Source organism: Dendrobium catenatum, unplaced genomic scaffold, assembly GCF_001605985.2.
Source record: "Dendrobium catenatum unplaced genomic scaffold, ASM160598v2 fragScaff_scaffold_134, whole genome shotgun sequence".
NCBI lineage: Eukaryota > Viridiplantae > Streptophyta > Magnoliopsida > Asparagales > Orchidaceae > Dendrobium > Dendrobium catenatum.
Window position 1 is genome coordinate 80,046 of NW_021318596.1, and position 16,390 is coordinate 96,435.

Genomic DNA, 16,390 nt, shown 5'->3' on the forward strand with positions numbered 1-16,390 from the left:
ATATTCCAAAGCACATGCATATTGGATCAATTGCAAAAAAAAATAATAGATTACCTTAAATCCAGTCTGGTCGAAATAGGTTGAACTGAATTCTTAATCTACAGTGTCCTAGGTTATGACGGAGAGATTGATGGATGGTGGCTATCTTGGAATCATCAGTGACCTATTCTGGGGCTATGACACACCTAGAATGAGAGGCAAATAAGCTCACATTGTAGGGAAGGTGTGCTTTCTAGTTAGAGGATCAGAATGAAATGAATTGAGAATCCCTTCAGAAGAAACTTTCATATAGTTATGAAAGTGAGTTTGAACAAGGATATTCTTACCGTAGTCAAGGTGAGTTGCATTAATAGATGACCAAAGGTGAATGGTGAGTCACTTAATTTGCTAGGAATATGAGCTACCTCAATGATGGACAACCTCTCCCCATATGCCCAGGTGAGTAATGCTTGATGACTATTTGTGCAAGTTTACTTATGAGGCTTGTAAAGTATGAGTTACATCATCATGACTTGTCGAATATATAATAAATATTTGATAAGACATATACAAGTATATAATATAAAATAGTAGTGATAATGAAATTTGATTATAAATCATTAATTTGAAAATGGAAGTAGTTGGTATGTCTGTATAATCATAATTTACCTTCTTTGATAATTTTCTTTCAATTAGTGCTATTGGAGCTATTATAAACAAATGAAGAATAGAAATTCAAGTTCAATTCACTACCAAAAAATAGGGTTTTCGCTGCATAAATTTTTACTTTTCCTGGCGGTTATAACCGCCACGAAATTATTTGCAGCGGTCATTAAACCGCTGCAGAACCGCCGTTTTTGCCTTCCGCTGCAATGGCCTTCCGCAGCGGTTTTAAGACCGGCGGGGTAGCTTTTTGTAATGCGTTTTGTTTGCAGCGGTTTTAACCGGTGCAACTGTGATTAATTTTCTGATGCAAAACGGGTTTTCGCAGCGGTTTGTAAAACCGGTGCAAAAAACCGCTGCGATAGGTCGCGTTTTTTGGTAGTGAATCCGTTTTCCGGTCAAAGTAGATACAACATAATGAAGTTCAATTTTCTATTGAAACTGGGCAATTAAGTTCCGTATTTGCACCTTTTTAAATTTTTTTATTAACTTGCTCCTTAAGCTAATTTAAATTTAAAACGGGCTCCTTTTTATAAAATTATAAAAATATTATTTATTCATTCTTGAGTGTTGCTCAAAATAATAGGGATAAAAAAATTTATTTTCTCTCTTCACGTAAATATGAGATTTTTTTTCTTCTCATTAATCGATATATCATAAACATTTTTTAAGAATCTTGTGTGCAATCATTATTTTCCATATTTTCATACCTAATATAGCAAATTAATGAACAAAATACAAAAAAAAATAATGAAAAATAATAATACATATAAAAAATTAAAAAAATATACAAAAAATAATGAATATTTTTCAACTTGCATATGAAGCAACTTCTTTTCATGGAATTAGCAATTCATGCCCAAGTAAGCAAATCAAATTAAGAACTTTTGGGTAAAGGTAGATGGAACCATTTTCCTTGCCCGGGTGCACTTGAAAAGTAAGAGGTTGAACTCTTTTACTTCTCACATCAGCACCATCTCACACCTTAGTTCCTACTTCCTAGTCATCCACCGCTCCTCATTTCTAGATCATCGTACATCACCATCATCATCACCTCATTTGCATTTCCTCATAGGGATCCCCACAGTATGTTAGGCAGACCATGAATTTTTCATGTATAGGGGGTAACACCTTATGATCCTTTTAAAAGCCTAGGCCTTCTTTGTGACACAAAATATCATATACATGTCATATGGTCATTATTGGTCCTTCTCATATTACCATATGGCTAGTACTAGGATCACACTTAGTTCATTAGTATATTCTTTTTTTTTTTCAAGCACAATATAGTTTTGTTTGGTTGAGTTACTTATTTTCTCAATGGACCATATCCCATTTGAGTTCCTTTACTATCTTAGTAGACCATATCTATTTTGATAATTCTCATACCTTCTTAATGAAATCATATCCATTAGGAGTTCATTGCTTGTGTAAACCGCCATGTGTGGGAAAATCTTATATTTCTTTATACATTTTCTTTTTCAAAAACCAAAATTATATTAAACCCAAAAAAAAACGTACAAGAGTCAAAAAGCCAATAAAGCAAAAGAAAATGAAAATTGAAAACAAACTGCGGGCTCAGTTATTGGCCTAGGCTTCCAGCTTCCCTGAAGCCACGCACGGACCATCCAATTTGGCGAAGAAAGACGCTAAGATTACAATCGATCCACCCGAGCAAGAAAGCATCACCAAAGGTTGCCACCAGCATGACGACGAAGAAATGAGCCCCAGCCACATCATTGCCTAATAAACCCACATCTCCCAAAATCGAACAATACTCCAAAATACCATCAAAAGAAAGCAAAAGGGCAACAAGCACAATAAAAAAGGACTATCTACCTCTTCTGCCCCTCCCACGAAACCTACCACGAGAGGCGACAGAAATAACAGGTCTTTCACAAACCAATTTAAAATCATGACCAGGATCAGAACCTCTACAATACTCCGAAGAAGAATCAGAATCAGATTGAAGTTTAGACGTACAATGCAAACAATCAAGATGAGCCCTCACATCTATCTCGGAATTATCTCCCACATGATAAACCAAAGCTTAGGGCTCGATCAAGTTCACTGGCACAATGACAAAGGAATTAGAACTAACCATCATTCCTTCCCCAGCATTAACACCACCTCCCACCAAATCACTACTACCAATATTCTGAGAAGACTCCAAAGCAACATTAAAAACAGAAGAAGCAACAATATTTACACCCCCAAAATCTCCATTAAGACTCACACAACCAGTCAGCATCAACAGAGGATCCCCTAACCCCTCCACAACAGGGGCAACATAATTAACCATTGGCTCAGAAACACAAACCCGCTGGCCAATGATGGCCGGAGCACACTCATCCAAAATATTAGTCGATTCAATCAAGGGAATATTACCAATAGCAACCCGATTAACCCCAAGCACAACGTTCAAAATGGGATCAACAACAGGAACATTATTCAGAGTATTACCAGCAACATCCACATATGGCAAAATCGTATCAACAATGGACAAAGGTTCCACAGGTGGAACACAAAGAGCAGTATCCGACCCTCGCTCAATAACAGAAGGCGCAACAGAAACATCTTTCTCAATAATACCAACATTATAACCAAAACCCTGTTTCGTAGGAAACACATATGGGACAACATAGTTCACAATAGCAGGCACAACAGGGTTAGGATAAACCTCAACAAGAGGTTCAACAATTTGGGGCAAAACAGCCGAATCCAAGGCATAAACTTTAGGACGGCACTCTCCCACAGCATGTCCGATACAATGACAAGCAACACAAAAATTAGGGAAATCATCCATCACTACTTGCTGGACATAACCAAGCTTCTCTGAACCTAACCATACCCTATCAGGGTATGATTTAGTGATATCCAGCTCAACTAAAACATGAGCTAAAGACGGCCTAGACCCCAAAGAAGTTGCAATATCAATTTTTAATGGCTTGCCAAAGCGAGAGGCCAAGCCATGAAGAATTCATGGGGAAAAGAGATGAGGCCGCATAAGCGGAAAAGAAACCCAAATTGGGATCACCGGCGACTCAACGCCGACATCAATAAGAGGAGACCACTTGGTAAGCTTCATATAACAATTAAAAACCAGATATGATCTATGGCAGAAAATGCAACAATAATCTAGGTCATTCGCAAGTTTTATAAGGACATGAGATGAATCCATCAAGGTGACCGAAACATCTCCAATGAGCTTGAGATTGAAAAAAAATTTACGAATTGAATATAGAGACGGACGTTTAGTAGGAAAGAAACCAACTAAAGAGAATTGAAAAGGAACTGCCAACGCCTTAATTTCTTGATCCGAAATCTAAAGGGAAGGCAAACCACGGTAGGAGGAAACCTTAAGTTCAGGAAACTCGTTACCAGTAGAAGGACCCAAGAGAGCATCTAAAAAAGATCGAGACAAAGGCGAGCCTCCTAAAAAACACCACCAGAGAGCGGCCAAAATAAAAAATGAACTAACAAAAAGGAAAAAGGAGAAGAATCACTTCCCTGGAAACGAGAAGAGAGCCAGCCCCACCAGAGAGCGGCCAAGCAACGTGAGGGAAACGCTAGGGCGAAACCCTAGCAGAGCCGGAGTGAGTTCTCAATTCTCCAAAAGAATACGGCCAATTTGGACCTATATTTCTTTATACATGTTTAAGTGTTTGGATCATTCTAAGTTCTTGGATCTTCATCTTGGCTATAGACCCCTATCTACGTACCTAAATTTGGTTTGAATAGTTGGTGGAGTTACATTTTCACTCAATCATTCAATCTTTCATATTGATTAAGATGCATCTACATTATTAGTCATAAGTCAACAATAAACTAGCTAATGAGTTTACTTTAGACATCAGACTTGACCAATGGTTATGATATGATTTATTGCAATTAAATTTGCTTTTTAGATGTGTGTTTAAGCCACTCTAAGCTTATTTGACTTTTCTTTTTATTGTTAAATAAAATTGAAAATTAGTTTACTCCTTGTTAATTGTCTTAATATTCATGCATTTTGCCAAAAAGTATGCATGATGATCAAATCAGGATTTTTATGATCCTAATGGTTGCTTTCTTATTTTCAAATGCCCTAAATCATCATTCTAAAGTACTTCTAAGCTATAAAAATATTTATCTCATAAAATTAGATTATGGAGGAAACCTTAATGTCCAATCACTCCCTTGTTAAGGCCCTCAAAGCTATGAATAAAATCATTCTTCCTTTGTTGTAATCCCACATGTTTTAATACTTTATATATTTATATTTAGCTTAAGGTAAACAATCCTTTATAAAAAGAACTAAACATTTCATTATATGCTCAAAACTCATCTGAAAGATTGGGTTAAAGCTTGAAAGTGATAAAAATGAATATGAAATATGAAAATAAGATGATTCTAGAAAAGAATTTTAATAGCAAACCTAAATAGTTTGACAGAACTTGCCCCTATACTAAAAGGTCCTAAGGACAACCTTCATGCATGGGCTAACTTCTCCTTGATTATATTTTAGTAGTCATCTTTCAAATTAAATCTTTTTTGTTTTCATGTCATCTTCATTAAATTTTAGGCATTCATTACACTAATCAAAAATACTTATTGATGCATGAACTTGGAGAAATTGATGCATAACATCATTTCATGGATTTTGTTTATAATTGATGCACGCATTAAAAAAGTAATGAATTGTTCTAACAACACATGGAGCTGAAGGAGCACTTGATAGTTCTGGCATCTGGGCGCTAGAATTGAATCCTTACCAGAAGCTTTGGTGTCAAGGCACAACATCTAGCCTAGACACTGATTCCGGTGCCACTCTTGGCATCAAGGCATTATCATTGTTGAAATATTTATAATTTTAGCTAAAGCATTAGCACAAATTTCATCATTAGTAACTAGTTTCCGTAGGTGTTCTAAATTGGTAAGAATCAAGCTTAGAACCTGATTACAACAAATCTTTTCATCTAAATTATTTGACATTAACACGAAGATCTAGATAACTATTTTTTCATAATCTAAAGGAACAAAGACAGGCAATCATGCTATGATGAATCATAAATAAATGACAGTGGATCTTGTTATGGGTGGTTTCAGACCTCACAATACTATACATTACCTACTTTCCATGGCATTCCTCGTGCTATTGTCAAGTATAGAATTCAAGCTAATAATTTCGAGATCAAGCTCTTCAGATAATACAAAACATAGAAATGGAGGACCAAAGCTATCACCTTTTTAATCATCCCAATTAGTGATTAGGAGATGAAGTTCCTATCTAGATACTTCCCACCAGAAAAAAAAAAAAAAAAAAAACTGTAAAGATGTGAATTGAGATTTCAAACTTTGTGCAATTGGAGGGTAAAGCACTCTATGATGCTTATGAGTACAAGGATCTCGGGGAAGTGTCCGGGTTGCCAAAGTAGCTCCTCCTCCTCCTTGTAACATGGAAAAAGAAGCTCCTTTCTAATGTTTTGTCCATTAGTTTTCTCTATTCATTTCTTTATAAATTTAGATTTTTAATTGTTTTGTAAAACAAAATGTTTAGTCCATCTTTGCAAAGCTAACAAGCCTTTTCGGCACATGTATAGCTTTGAATGCTAATGGACTGATATCAAGGCTTCTCTTTTGTGTTCATATTCTACTTTCGTGAAGCTCCATGGCAGAAAGAACAGATCATGAGTCATCGCTTCTCTTCTGCAAGACATATTTGATGCCTTCTGCTAGCACTTTTGTTAGCTTCACTAACTAATGGACTAGCATTGCATTACTTTACAAGTTATCTTGATTTAGATAAAGCTACTCCAAGCACATAATGCTTGTTTCTTTTATATAATGAAAATTTGAGTCCATCTTGGCAAAGCTAACAAGCCTCCTTCTTGGCATGCATGGTGTATTGTTTTGAATGCTAATGGACCATGGGTGGATCCCGCCGCTTGATGTCATGGTGGGCATTTACCCACCCTCAAAGAAATAAATAATGTACCAGCGGGGACATTTTTGATATTTTTCCCCCCTCCCTCTCAAAAGAACATTTTTGCTCTAATATTATCATCCTAAGCGTCCTTGCCCATCCCACAAGTTTGCACTTCGTAGCCGCTTTCGCGATTCGCGCATTCGACGTTCAAGATGTTGCCGCCTTTCAGCCGTCTCGCAGCCGTCTTCTGCCCAATCACATGTCTTCTACCCAATCACATTCGACATTCTCAATATGTAATTGAAAGATGAATGATAAAAAAATTTCCTCTTATGAATTTGATAGTATTATGTTAGTTAAAGTTGTTTAAAAAAATTTATTTTGTTATTATTACTATTTTTATTATTTTATTATTATTATTGTTAGTGTCAAATTTTTATATTTTAAAATGTTGAAGTATTCACTTCAAAATCATGCAAATTTTATTTTCAATAAACTTGTATAGTCAAAATAAGCATTTTGATAAGATTGAATCTAAAAACACCAATGGTGCTTTGATCAGAATACTGTTGAATCTAATCAAACACTTGGAACAATAGTTGGAAATTTCACAAAGGTCATTCAATGAGCTAAATGCATTGTGTGGTTTATGTTTTTTATTTATTATTTATTATTTTTATATTTTACGATGAAGTAAAAATATATTTGATATCAAAAATAGATATTATTTTAATTTTTAGCCTAAAATAATGATGGCAATGTGATCAGTTGCTGGTGATGGCCGAGGTGATTTTCAATTAAAAAAAATAAAATAAAATACCAAAAAAAGTATATTGATTATTTTAAAAAATGATTTTAAAAATATTAAATTAAACATATTAAAAAACAGGAAAATAAAAATATAAGTGTGGTTCCATAATAGCCCCTGCCCCCTCCCTACCTCTTAACCAAAAAAGAAGTTAATAAATAAAGCTGTCAATTAAAATCGGTCAATGGTTGGGTTCAGGTCCAACCCATAACTAATCAGACACCGATTTGACCCAATCCGAATCCGACCTGTTTTTGCATATGGGCCAACTTTTTCAACCCGGACCCAACCCGCACAAGTTGATGGGTTGGCCCGACCAGGACTCGCGGCAATGCAACGCAACGCAGACAGACGCAACAGCGGGCAGGCGCAATTAGCGTTGGCACTCAAAGAGACGGCATGTAGACTCAGTCAGCATAGACGCCGACGGCGGGCAAACCAGTTATGGACGTTTTTACTGGGCATTTTATGTACACCGATCAGAATCCGGGTCATACTGTTCATTTCTCGATTTTCGGATTTCAACCTAGAACCGGAATTGATTTTTTGAAACGGTTCAATTTGTTTGAACCCAAATCAACTGTTTCACAAACGGCTTGGCCGTAACACAAATTTTTTACGCTCCGCAGCTCAAATCAATTTTTTAAGTGTTGTCAAATTATTTGACATGCTAGGTGATAAGCCCGCCGGCAATATCTTTCTTCTCCCATAAAAAAATTGGATATACATTTTTTTTCAAAGAAAAAAATTTTTTTCCATGCAAGTAAAAGATTGAGTACAACCAAAGGCCAGAACGAATAAAGCTCATACATGAGAGATATACAATTAGGGAGGGTGAGAGATAAATAAGGCAAGCAATGGCCAACGGTGCTCAGTAAGTTAGCCAAAAGCTTCCAACCACCCTGAATACCAAGCACGGAACCATCCGAGAGGAGTAAGAGAGCAACTATACCCAAAAGCCAAAATAAGGCGCCACGCACCCGAAGAAGTGAGAGTTCCAAATAAACACCACCAAAGGTTGCAAACAAACCATGGATCCGGAGAGTGGTGAGTCCAGCCACAACAGTTCGCCCAAAATAAAACATAATTAAAACCATAGAGGCAGCAGTAGATAAGTGGCCAACAAAGGGATAACAGAAAAACCAAAAGCAGCAACAACCAAACAAACAAAAAATTTAGGCTATTTTTTGGATTTTCTGCTTTATATGTTTACCAACCCAAACATTTTCATTTCGCACAATATCTTGCTGATCAAACATTCCACTTATTCAACCTCAGTGAAGAGAAATAACACCCCCCCCCCCCCCCCCCCCCCCCCCCCCCGAGCAGACGGCGGCCACATTGGAAACCAAAGCATCAGGTGAAATTAAATTCACATGGACATCAACAAGTTGGCCAGACAACTGAATAGTAGGTGTCACCGGGGTAAGAACCGAAGGGTCCACTTCGCAAGCAACCAGAGAACAAACCTGACCCACAGGCACTACAGTTAAAGCTAAATCATGAGAGTTTAGAGGACAAACAGTATGTGCCAAACACTAGACAGTTCCTGCCAAACTACCCTATTAACCTCTCATGCAACAATATCCTCCTCCTTCGAACATTCCATAGCCAAAGGAGTAGAAACACCCCAAGGTGAAAGATCGGAAAGTAAAGGACCATCACTCAAGGCATTAGGACCACCCAAATTTGAAACATCATTACCATTCAGAGGAACAACCACAGCAGGAGACAGGGCTACAGGCCCAACAGGCAAAATGGCCTCACATACATGAGGAACACTACATGTAAATTAACCTCAGGAATAGTAAAATTTCCAGCATAAATAACCATAGGCTGCTCTGGTAAAACTTCTATAGAAACTGCAAGAGGAGCGGGATTAAAAGCTAAATGGGGATGTAAAATCAGGCAATCAGCATTAGAATGACCCAAAGCTTTGCAATGAAAATAATAAAAAGGAAACTCTTCCATTTCAGCCTGCTAAAATATAACCCATCTTCTCAAAACCTAGCCACACTTGGTCCGGAAACAGCTTAGTAATATCTAACTACACAAGAATGCGGGCAACCGAGGGCCTAGTCCCAGTAGAAGTAGCATTATCGGTACGTAATGGATGACCAAACAAGGATCCGAGACCATGAAGCACACGAGGGGAGAAAAGGTGTGGACGTATTTTTGGGAAAGAAACTCAGATTGGGATGACAGGGGATTCAACATTGATGTCAAATTGGGGTGACCACTTAAACAACTTCATATAGCAATTCTTAATGAAGTAAGAACGGTAAGAAAAAACTCTAAAGTAGTCTAGGTCATTCATCAGCTTAATCAAAATGTTCTTCGAGTTCAACACAGTAATAGAAAAATCTCCATTTAACTTAAGTTGGAAAAAAAAATTACGAATAAAATCAAGCGTTGGACGACGGCCAGTAAATTTTCCAACCAACACAAACTCAAACGAAGCAGCCAAGGCCAACATCTTGGCATCAAAAATTCAAAGAGAAGGAAGACCATTGCAAGAGGTGATTTTGAGATCAGGAAAATCAGCTGGGGAAGAAGACCCAGACAGAACCTCCCGGAAAGAACACGATTTGGTCTTACCGTCCAGAAAACCGGGGTCAATGATCCGATTAACAGCCATAACCACCAGAAAAATGAACGAGGGAGAGAAAATGAAAAAAAAAAAAACGAGAGAAATTATGAAGAGATTACCCACAGGACGGCCACAGCACGAAGAGGAAGATGGAGGAAAACCCTAGCCATCTGAAGATTTTTTTATTAAAAAAAAATGGAGTATACATATAGCAATGGCAATGAATAAATAGGTTAAAATATACAATCCAACTAGGCTGTAGCTGTCCACTTTAATTTCACGTGCAAAATAGCCTCCCACGTGATGCCAGTTGGAGAATGGCATTCAATTTTTGCTCATCTTTCTCAATAAATTTTTTTTAAAAAAACTTGCAGTGTACTATTCTATATTTTTTTAAATAATTCTAAATATAAATTGTTATACACATCGGCTGACCATAACAAATTTAAATTTAATAGTTATCGTTATAAATCTGCTAATTAAATAAATGATATTCATGGTTAATATTGATTTGCAGAAAACTAGTATGATCACAATAAATTTTTATATAATGTTTGAAAATTTTTAAAATTAAATTTAGATTCAATTGAAAGCTAATTTCAATAAATTTATAATCAAATTGAGGGTCTTGACGAAATAAATCTAACAGTAAAGGTGATCTAATCTTAGTTCAAATAAGGCAAAATAGAGCACTCTAATGATAGAAACTTTGGGACATTAATTGAAAAACCAAATGACTTATGAATCTTGCATGGTTATAGTCGAAACGAGCGCTCAACAAGAAGAATCTAACAAGTGTAAGATCATTTGATTTTGATATCACTGAAGCACTTAAATACAGGTTAAATAGTTTATGATCAAAGGATTTGATATAAGCATTTGATAGAGAAGTATTGAATTTTGGCTAAATTTACTAAAATGCCCACCTAAAAGTACTATTAACTTTCACTCTCGAGGTAATATTTTAATTAGAAAAAAATTTCAAAATTAAATTCAAGATCAACCAAACTCTGATTTCAACAAATGTTTTGTCAAAATGGATGTCTCGACTAAACATACCCATTAATATCACAAGTTCATCAAACTAAGTTTAAATGAATTTAGAACAGGCATTTGAAGTATATTTAAAAACTTCTAAAATATTAATTGAAGGATCAAATAGTGTCAAAATATTGCGTGCTTATAGTCAAATCAAGTAACTCAACTAGACAAATTCAATAAGCCTAAAATCATTTGATTTTGACATCATTAAGGCACTTAAATGCAGCTAAACTCATAAACATCAAGGTGTCTTTAAGTTTAATGGTTGAAATTTCATTAATAAATGTCAAAGTTAATCGTGTTAGAACAGAAGCAATCTTAGGATGGGTGATCTTCTGAAAAATTATACTAACGGGCAAAACCGTGATGCAGTTATGCCAAAGAAGATAAATCTTGATAGTTGAGAGTTTTGAGCTATTACAAAATGGTATTGGAGCAATATAGTTGCTAGAAGATGAGAACAAAGTATCATATAAGACAAATTGTCATACAAGGAAAAGTGTTATGCCATTGGGGCTACCTCTTGAACCTTGTATAAGATAAAATGTTAGATGGTGTGAGCCACCACTTGAACTTATAAGGGACATATCTAGAATCATATTTGATTGTGAATGATTCTAAGATAAGTATGTTGATGAGGAATTCAATTACTTATGTGAAGGAGATTGTGAAAACTCTTATGTAAAAGAAAAAAAATGGAATAAAAAAAATTGAGTCACCTTTTGGTGTAATAATTGATATTTCATTAAGAAAAGCTAAATTTAAGTGTGCTCGTGTGGAAGCAATTCTAGTATGAATGACCTTTTGGGAAATTATACCAATGGGACAAAACTGTGAAATCCAGTAAGTCAAAGTGGGCAATACCTCGATAGTTAGGAGTTTAGGCTTATACATAATCTATAATCAATGGGATTAATATGGATCATTTGATGAAGGGTAATTCTAAAAAAAGCTTTAAATATGGTTTAATTCTCAATAAAGAAGAAGTTGGAGAACATGAAGAGCTAAAAGAATTCAACTCCTTTTTTTGCTGATCACAACCAATGATTACCATCAATAATTATGGCCACCATCACATACTTCATTCAATTGACTATTATCACTTGATTATTAATATCTAATTATATTATTAACCTTTACATGTCCATTTTTTTGCTCTCCTTTTTTGTAATCCTTATAATCTGAATTAGATAATTTGTCTTAACCCAACCCGATAAGACCCACAGATAGGTTAGGTCCTATCATGTTGGTTTGTGACAGGCTAAACCCAAGATTTGAGTTTGGAAACTATTCATATTTTACATCCAATTTTAACTTTAAAATAAACAATAAACCATAAAGCTACTAAAATTTTTCTAGTGTACAAAAACTAAACTCAACCATAAAATTTTCTTTATTTATCATCAATATTTACCCTTAGAGATAGGATACGAAATGAGCATATACGTGAAAAGGTTGGAGTAGCTCCAGTAGAAGATAAGATTAGAGAAAGTCGCCTTAGATGGTTTGGTCACATAAAACGGCGGCCTTGCGATGACCCGGTTAGGAGAGTAGAGGTATTAGATTTGACTTATGTTAAGAAAGGTAGGGGTAGACCTAAAAAGACTTGGTTAGAAAATATTAGGAATGACCTTTCTTTATTAGATTTAAACGAGAATTTGACTTTTAATAGGACACAATGGAGAAAAAGGATTCATGTAGCCGACCCCACGTAGTGGGATAAAGGCTTGATGTTGTTGTTGTTGTTGTATCATCAATATATATATCAACGTCATTATTTCGTTATCGATTGAGGTTTCTCTGTAATATTGCTTCGTTTGAAAGTTGTTTTAAATTTATATTTTCATATTATTGTAAATGTTGAACATCAAAATTACGTGGCAAGTTTTGTAAGTTTAGATCAGTAATTAATAAGAAAGTAAATTAATAAAATCTCGATTATTTATCAAAAAAACCATCATTAAAAACTAAAAACACTTAACTAATAACTTTAATCGTTTAAAATAGACATAAAGTGGCCATCTTAAATTGTAAATTTACTTATTTTTTAAGTTTAATATTTATTAAAAATATCAAAAAGTTTAGAGTTATATTTAATTTAAAAGCCTAATTTTTACCGTATAAAATAATGCATAAAAAATTTCAAAAATTCAACAATACTAAATTCAAATATTATTCACCGAATCATTAAAATCAGTTAACCAATTGAAATATACAAGAAGCATTTGAAAGATTAAGTTTTTAAGATATACTATATTGAACTGCAGGACTAAATATTGTAATGAAGTCTGATTACTTGAAACAATTATTATGTAAGGACACCTGACATAGTTCTACATCCAGACGCAAAAAATATATCGTCATGTGCTCTTACTTTTTACAGCGCGGCCTAACGACCCAACCCAGAACGGAACCCAATATTACTATATTCGTGTATTACTAGATATTGCTCGATATAGCTTAGCAATAACAAGAAATACCACTCTGTCAAGATCAATACCGAGCAATACATAACAATACCAAACAATATCTAGCAAAATCGGGGTATTGCTCGATATTTACTCGGTATTGCTAGGTATTGGACTTGAGAAAACGGCATTTCTCGTTATTGTCGACCAATACCGAGCAATACCTAGAAATACCCCGGTTTGCACAAATCAGCCAATACATAGTAGTACCGAGTTGGGGTCGTCAGGCCACACGGTAAAGAGTAAGAACACGTGACGACATATTATTGATGTCCGGACATAAAGCTACGTCAAGTGTCTAGACCAAATAAAAGTTTGATTACTTGAGATTATTATGACAACGCCACATTATTTTGTCAATAATTATTTTTTTTGCCATTTTTTATTAATTTATTTTTAACATAATGATTATAACAATCTTTATAAACACTTATAAAATTCATTCCATACATTTATAAGTAAATTAACCTATTTTCATCAGTCTCACTTCGAAGCAAATTTAAGCGGACAAATTATATCAAAATAAATTACAGAAAACCAGTAATTTAAGTAAAGATAAGCCATTTTCCTTTGCTACAACACTGTCATCTAGTCTCAATAATGCTAGTCAGTTCTTCTTCAAGTTTCTAGAATAAGAAGAAGAAGAAGAAAACCTAGATTGTGTCGCCGAGAAGTAATCGAATGCCGACGGCCCCACCGAACGTCTAGTAGCCGTTGGAGAATCTGATAGCAGGGGCTCATGTACAGGATTTCTACTCTTGGCTTGAGTAATAGACAGAGATGATAAATCTGAATCCACAGGCTTGATCTGTGACTCCAAGTTTCCAATGGCCATAGCATAGATTGGCCCACCAGATCTCTCATTCTGTTGGAGAATATTGATAATATTTGGTTTGTATGTGTAACGGAAATATTTGATTGCCAAGATGGGCCCCATTCCTATTGCAAAAATAAGCTGAAAAATAGGAACCAATCAAATCACCTAAGCCTTTGATAGGAAATTACTTTACTAGCTCAGTATAGTATGATTATAAGCTTACAATCATTGTAATCCAATAAGTTGGCTGTCTAAAGAGACGAAACATTATAGTGTACATCCCAAGTCTTGGAATAGTGCTCACCAAGCTATTGATCAAATAAAAAGCAAGAAAATTTCCCCATATGGCAATATGTTGCAATATGGTGAAAGAACTGCATTCATGAAAAATAGTTTAATTAGAAAGGTAGAGGTAGATCTAAAAAGACTTGGTTAGAGAATATTATAAATGATCTTTCTTTATTAGATTTCAATGAGAATTTGACTTTTAACAGGACATAATGGCGAAAAAGGATTCATGTAGCCGACCCAACGTAGTGGGACAAAGACTTGATGTTGTTTTTGTAGAAAACTTTGTTGGAGTCAGGGAATCAAGATTGAATATGAGAAAGCTTACTTCATTTCAAGTGTGACAACTAAAACCTGTAGCCATATGCAACCCGAAAGTGCGACCATTGAGACCTCTTCCATCTCACTTTTTTCACCGGAATAGGCATGCATGGTTACTAGGAAAACCACAAGTGCCTGTCAAATAAATTTATTAGAGCCAGGTGAAACTCATAAATAACATTGAAGACTACTGTATCTTGCAGTCTTAACAGTCTAGTTTAAATGGAACAAGAGTTCAACAAGCATTGGACAAGAGTTGAAAACTTAGCAATCTTTTGAATATTAAAAATGAGGATAACATAGAGCTAGTTAACGGTCTACATACAAACCAACTAAAGCTTTCGTTAGTAGGGGTATAAATGAGCCAAATTTGAGAGAGCTCGAGTGTTGTTTAGTTCGGCTCGTCAAAAAAAGGAGCAAATTTTGTTTGTTTTTATTTGGATTTATAGGATCAACATTTTTCTAATGTTTATTTAAAGCCGTCTCAGTTAAATATTTAAACTCATTATAAGATTATTAAGTTTTATTCATAAAATTTTATTAATTTATTAATAAATTGATTACAAAATATGCAAATTCATTAATTCGCCTGTTTGGAATTTTTTTTTTTTAATATTAGATATTGTTTCATGTTGGAACATTTACGGTAGTTTGAGAAGAGAGATTTATCAACTTAACATTATATAAAATCTATCATACATATACAAATAAGTTAAGAATATCTTGTGTAAAAGCCTCAATCAATATATACGTAGGAGGTTTTAATTAATGAAGTTGAAAGATAACTAGATAAAAAAAAGGTAAAAATCTTTAAGTCTGAAAAAGATGGTGAATATTATGAATGTAGCTAGGATGAATATACACAATGCCTTAATCCATTTGCTAAGTTCTTAGAAAAACATTGCATATATGCTTATCAAACATTGCAAGAAAAATAACAGTAAAATGGTGTAACCATACTTTTAATGGATATAGTTAAGATTATGTTATACAATTCTTCTTTATCCTTATGATCATTGTGGAATTCTTCATTAGTTATCCAAAAAAAATGTACTGGGAATAAATTTTACTATCCTCGCTATAGTGTGAGAATTATTGAAACTATAAGTATTGGATTCATTGGGAATGAATAAATTAATTTAGTCTATTATTTCAAATGATTATTTGGCTTTTCTACGAGATTTAATTTAGAAATTGATGATTATCTAGTTTCATTTACACAAATCATGGAAAGTATTAATTCTACTAAATGGTTGAATGTCATGTAAGAAGAATTGAAATCTAAAGATCGTATTAAAGCATGGTGCCAAAGGTTTCAAAAATAGTTGAGTGTAAGTGGATCTTAAAGAATAACTCTTAACTAAAATGACAATAACAAATGACATAAGGCGATATGTGTTGCCAAAGGTTTCACTCTAGGATATATAACGTTGACTACAAAGAGACCTTTTCTCGTATTTCAAAAAGGGCTCATTAAAATTATTACGGTAATAGTGACTAATTCCGA

The 16,390-nt window shown here is 34.6% G+C and overlaps 1 protein-coding gene across 1 annotated transcript; it reads right to left on the minus strand.

Moving 5' to 3' along the window:
• Positions 1-14,038: 14,038 nt before the first annotated feature.
• On the minus strand, positions 14,039-15,048 carry LOC110108350 (phospholipid-transporting ATPase 2-like). Its single transcript, XM_020838961.2, has 3 exons — positions 14,891-15,048; positions 14,498-14,648; positions 14,039-14,412 (listed from the first exon to the last, which is right to left on the minus strand). The coding sequence occupies exons 1-3, from the start codon at positions 14,992-14,994 to the stop codon at positions 14,065-14,067; spliced, it is 603 nt and encodes a 200-aa protein (XP_020694620.1). The 5' UTR covers positions 14,995-15,048; the 3' UTR covers positions 14,039-14,064.
• Positions 15,049-16,390: the final 1,342 nt, after the last annotated feature.

Excerpts from the sequence above, each read along its gene's own strand:
- LOC110108350 (XM_020838961.2), bottom strand. The coding sequence starts at position 14,994 with ATGCATGCCTATTCCGGTGAAAAAAGTGAGATGGAAGAGGTCTCAATG. Across the intron at positions 14,649-14,890 it reads GTTGTCACACTTGAAATGAA|TTCTTTCACCATATTGCAAC; the intron begins GTAAGCTTTCTC and ends TCATGAATGCAG. Across the intron at positions 14,413-14,497 it reads CTTATTGGATTACAATGATT|CTTATTTTTGCAATAGGAAT; the intron begins GTAAGCTTATAA and ends CCTATTTTTCAG.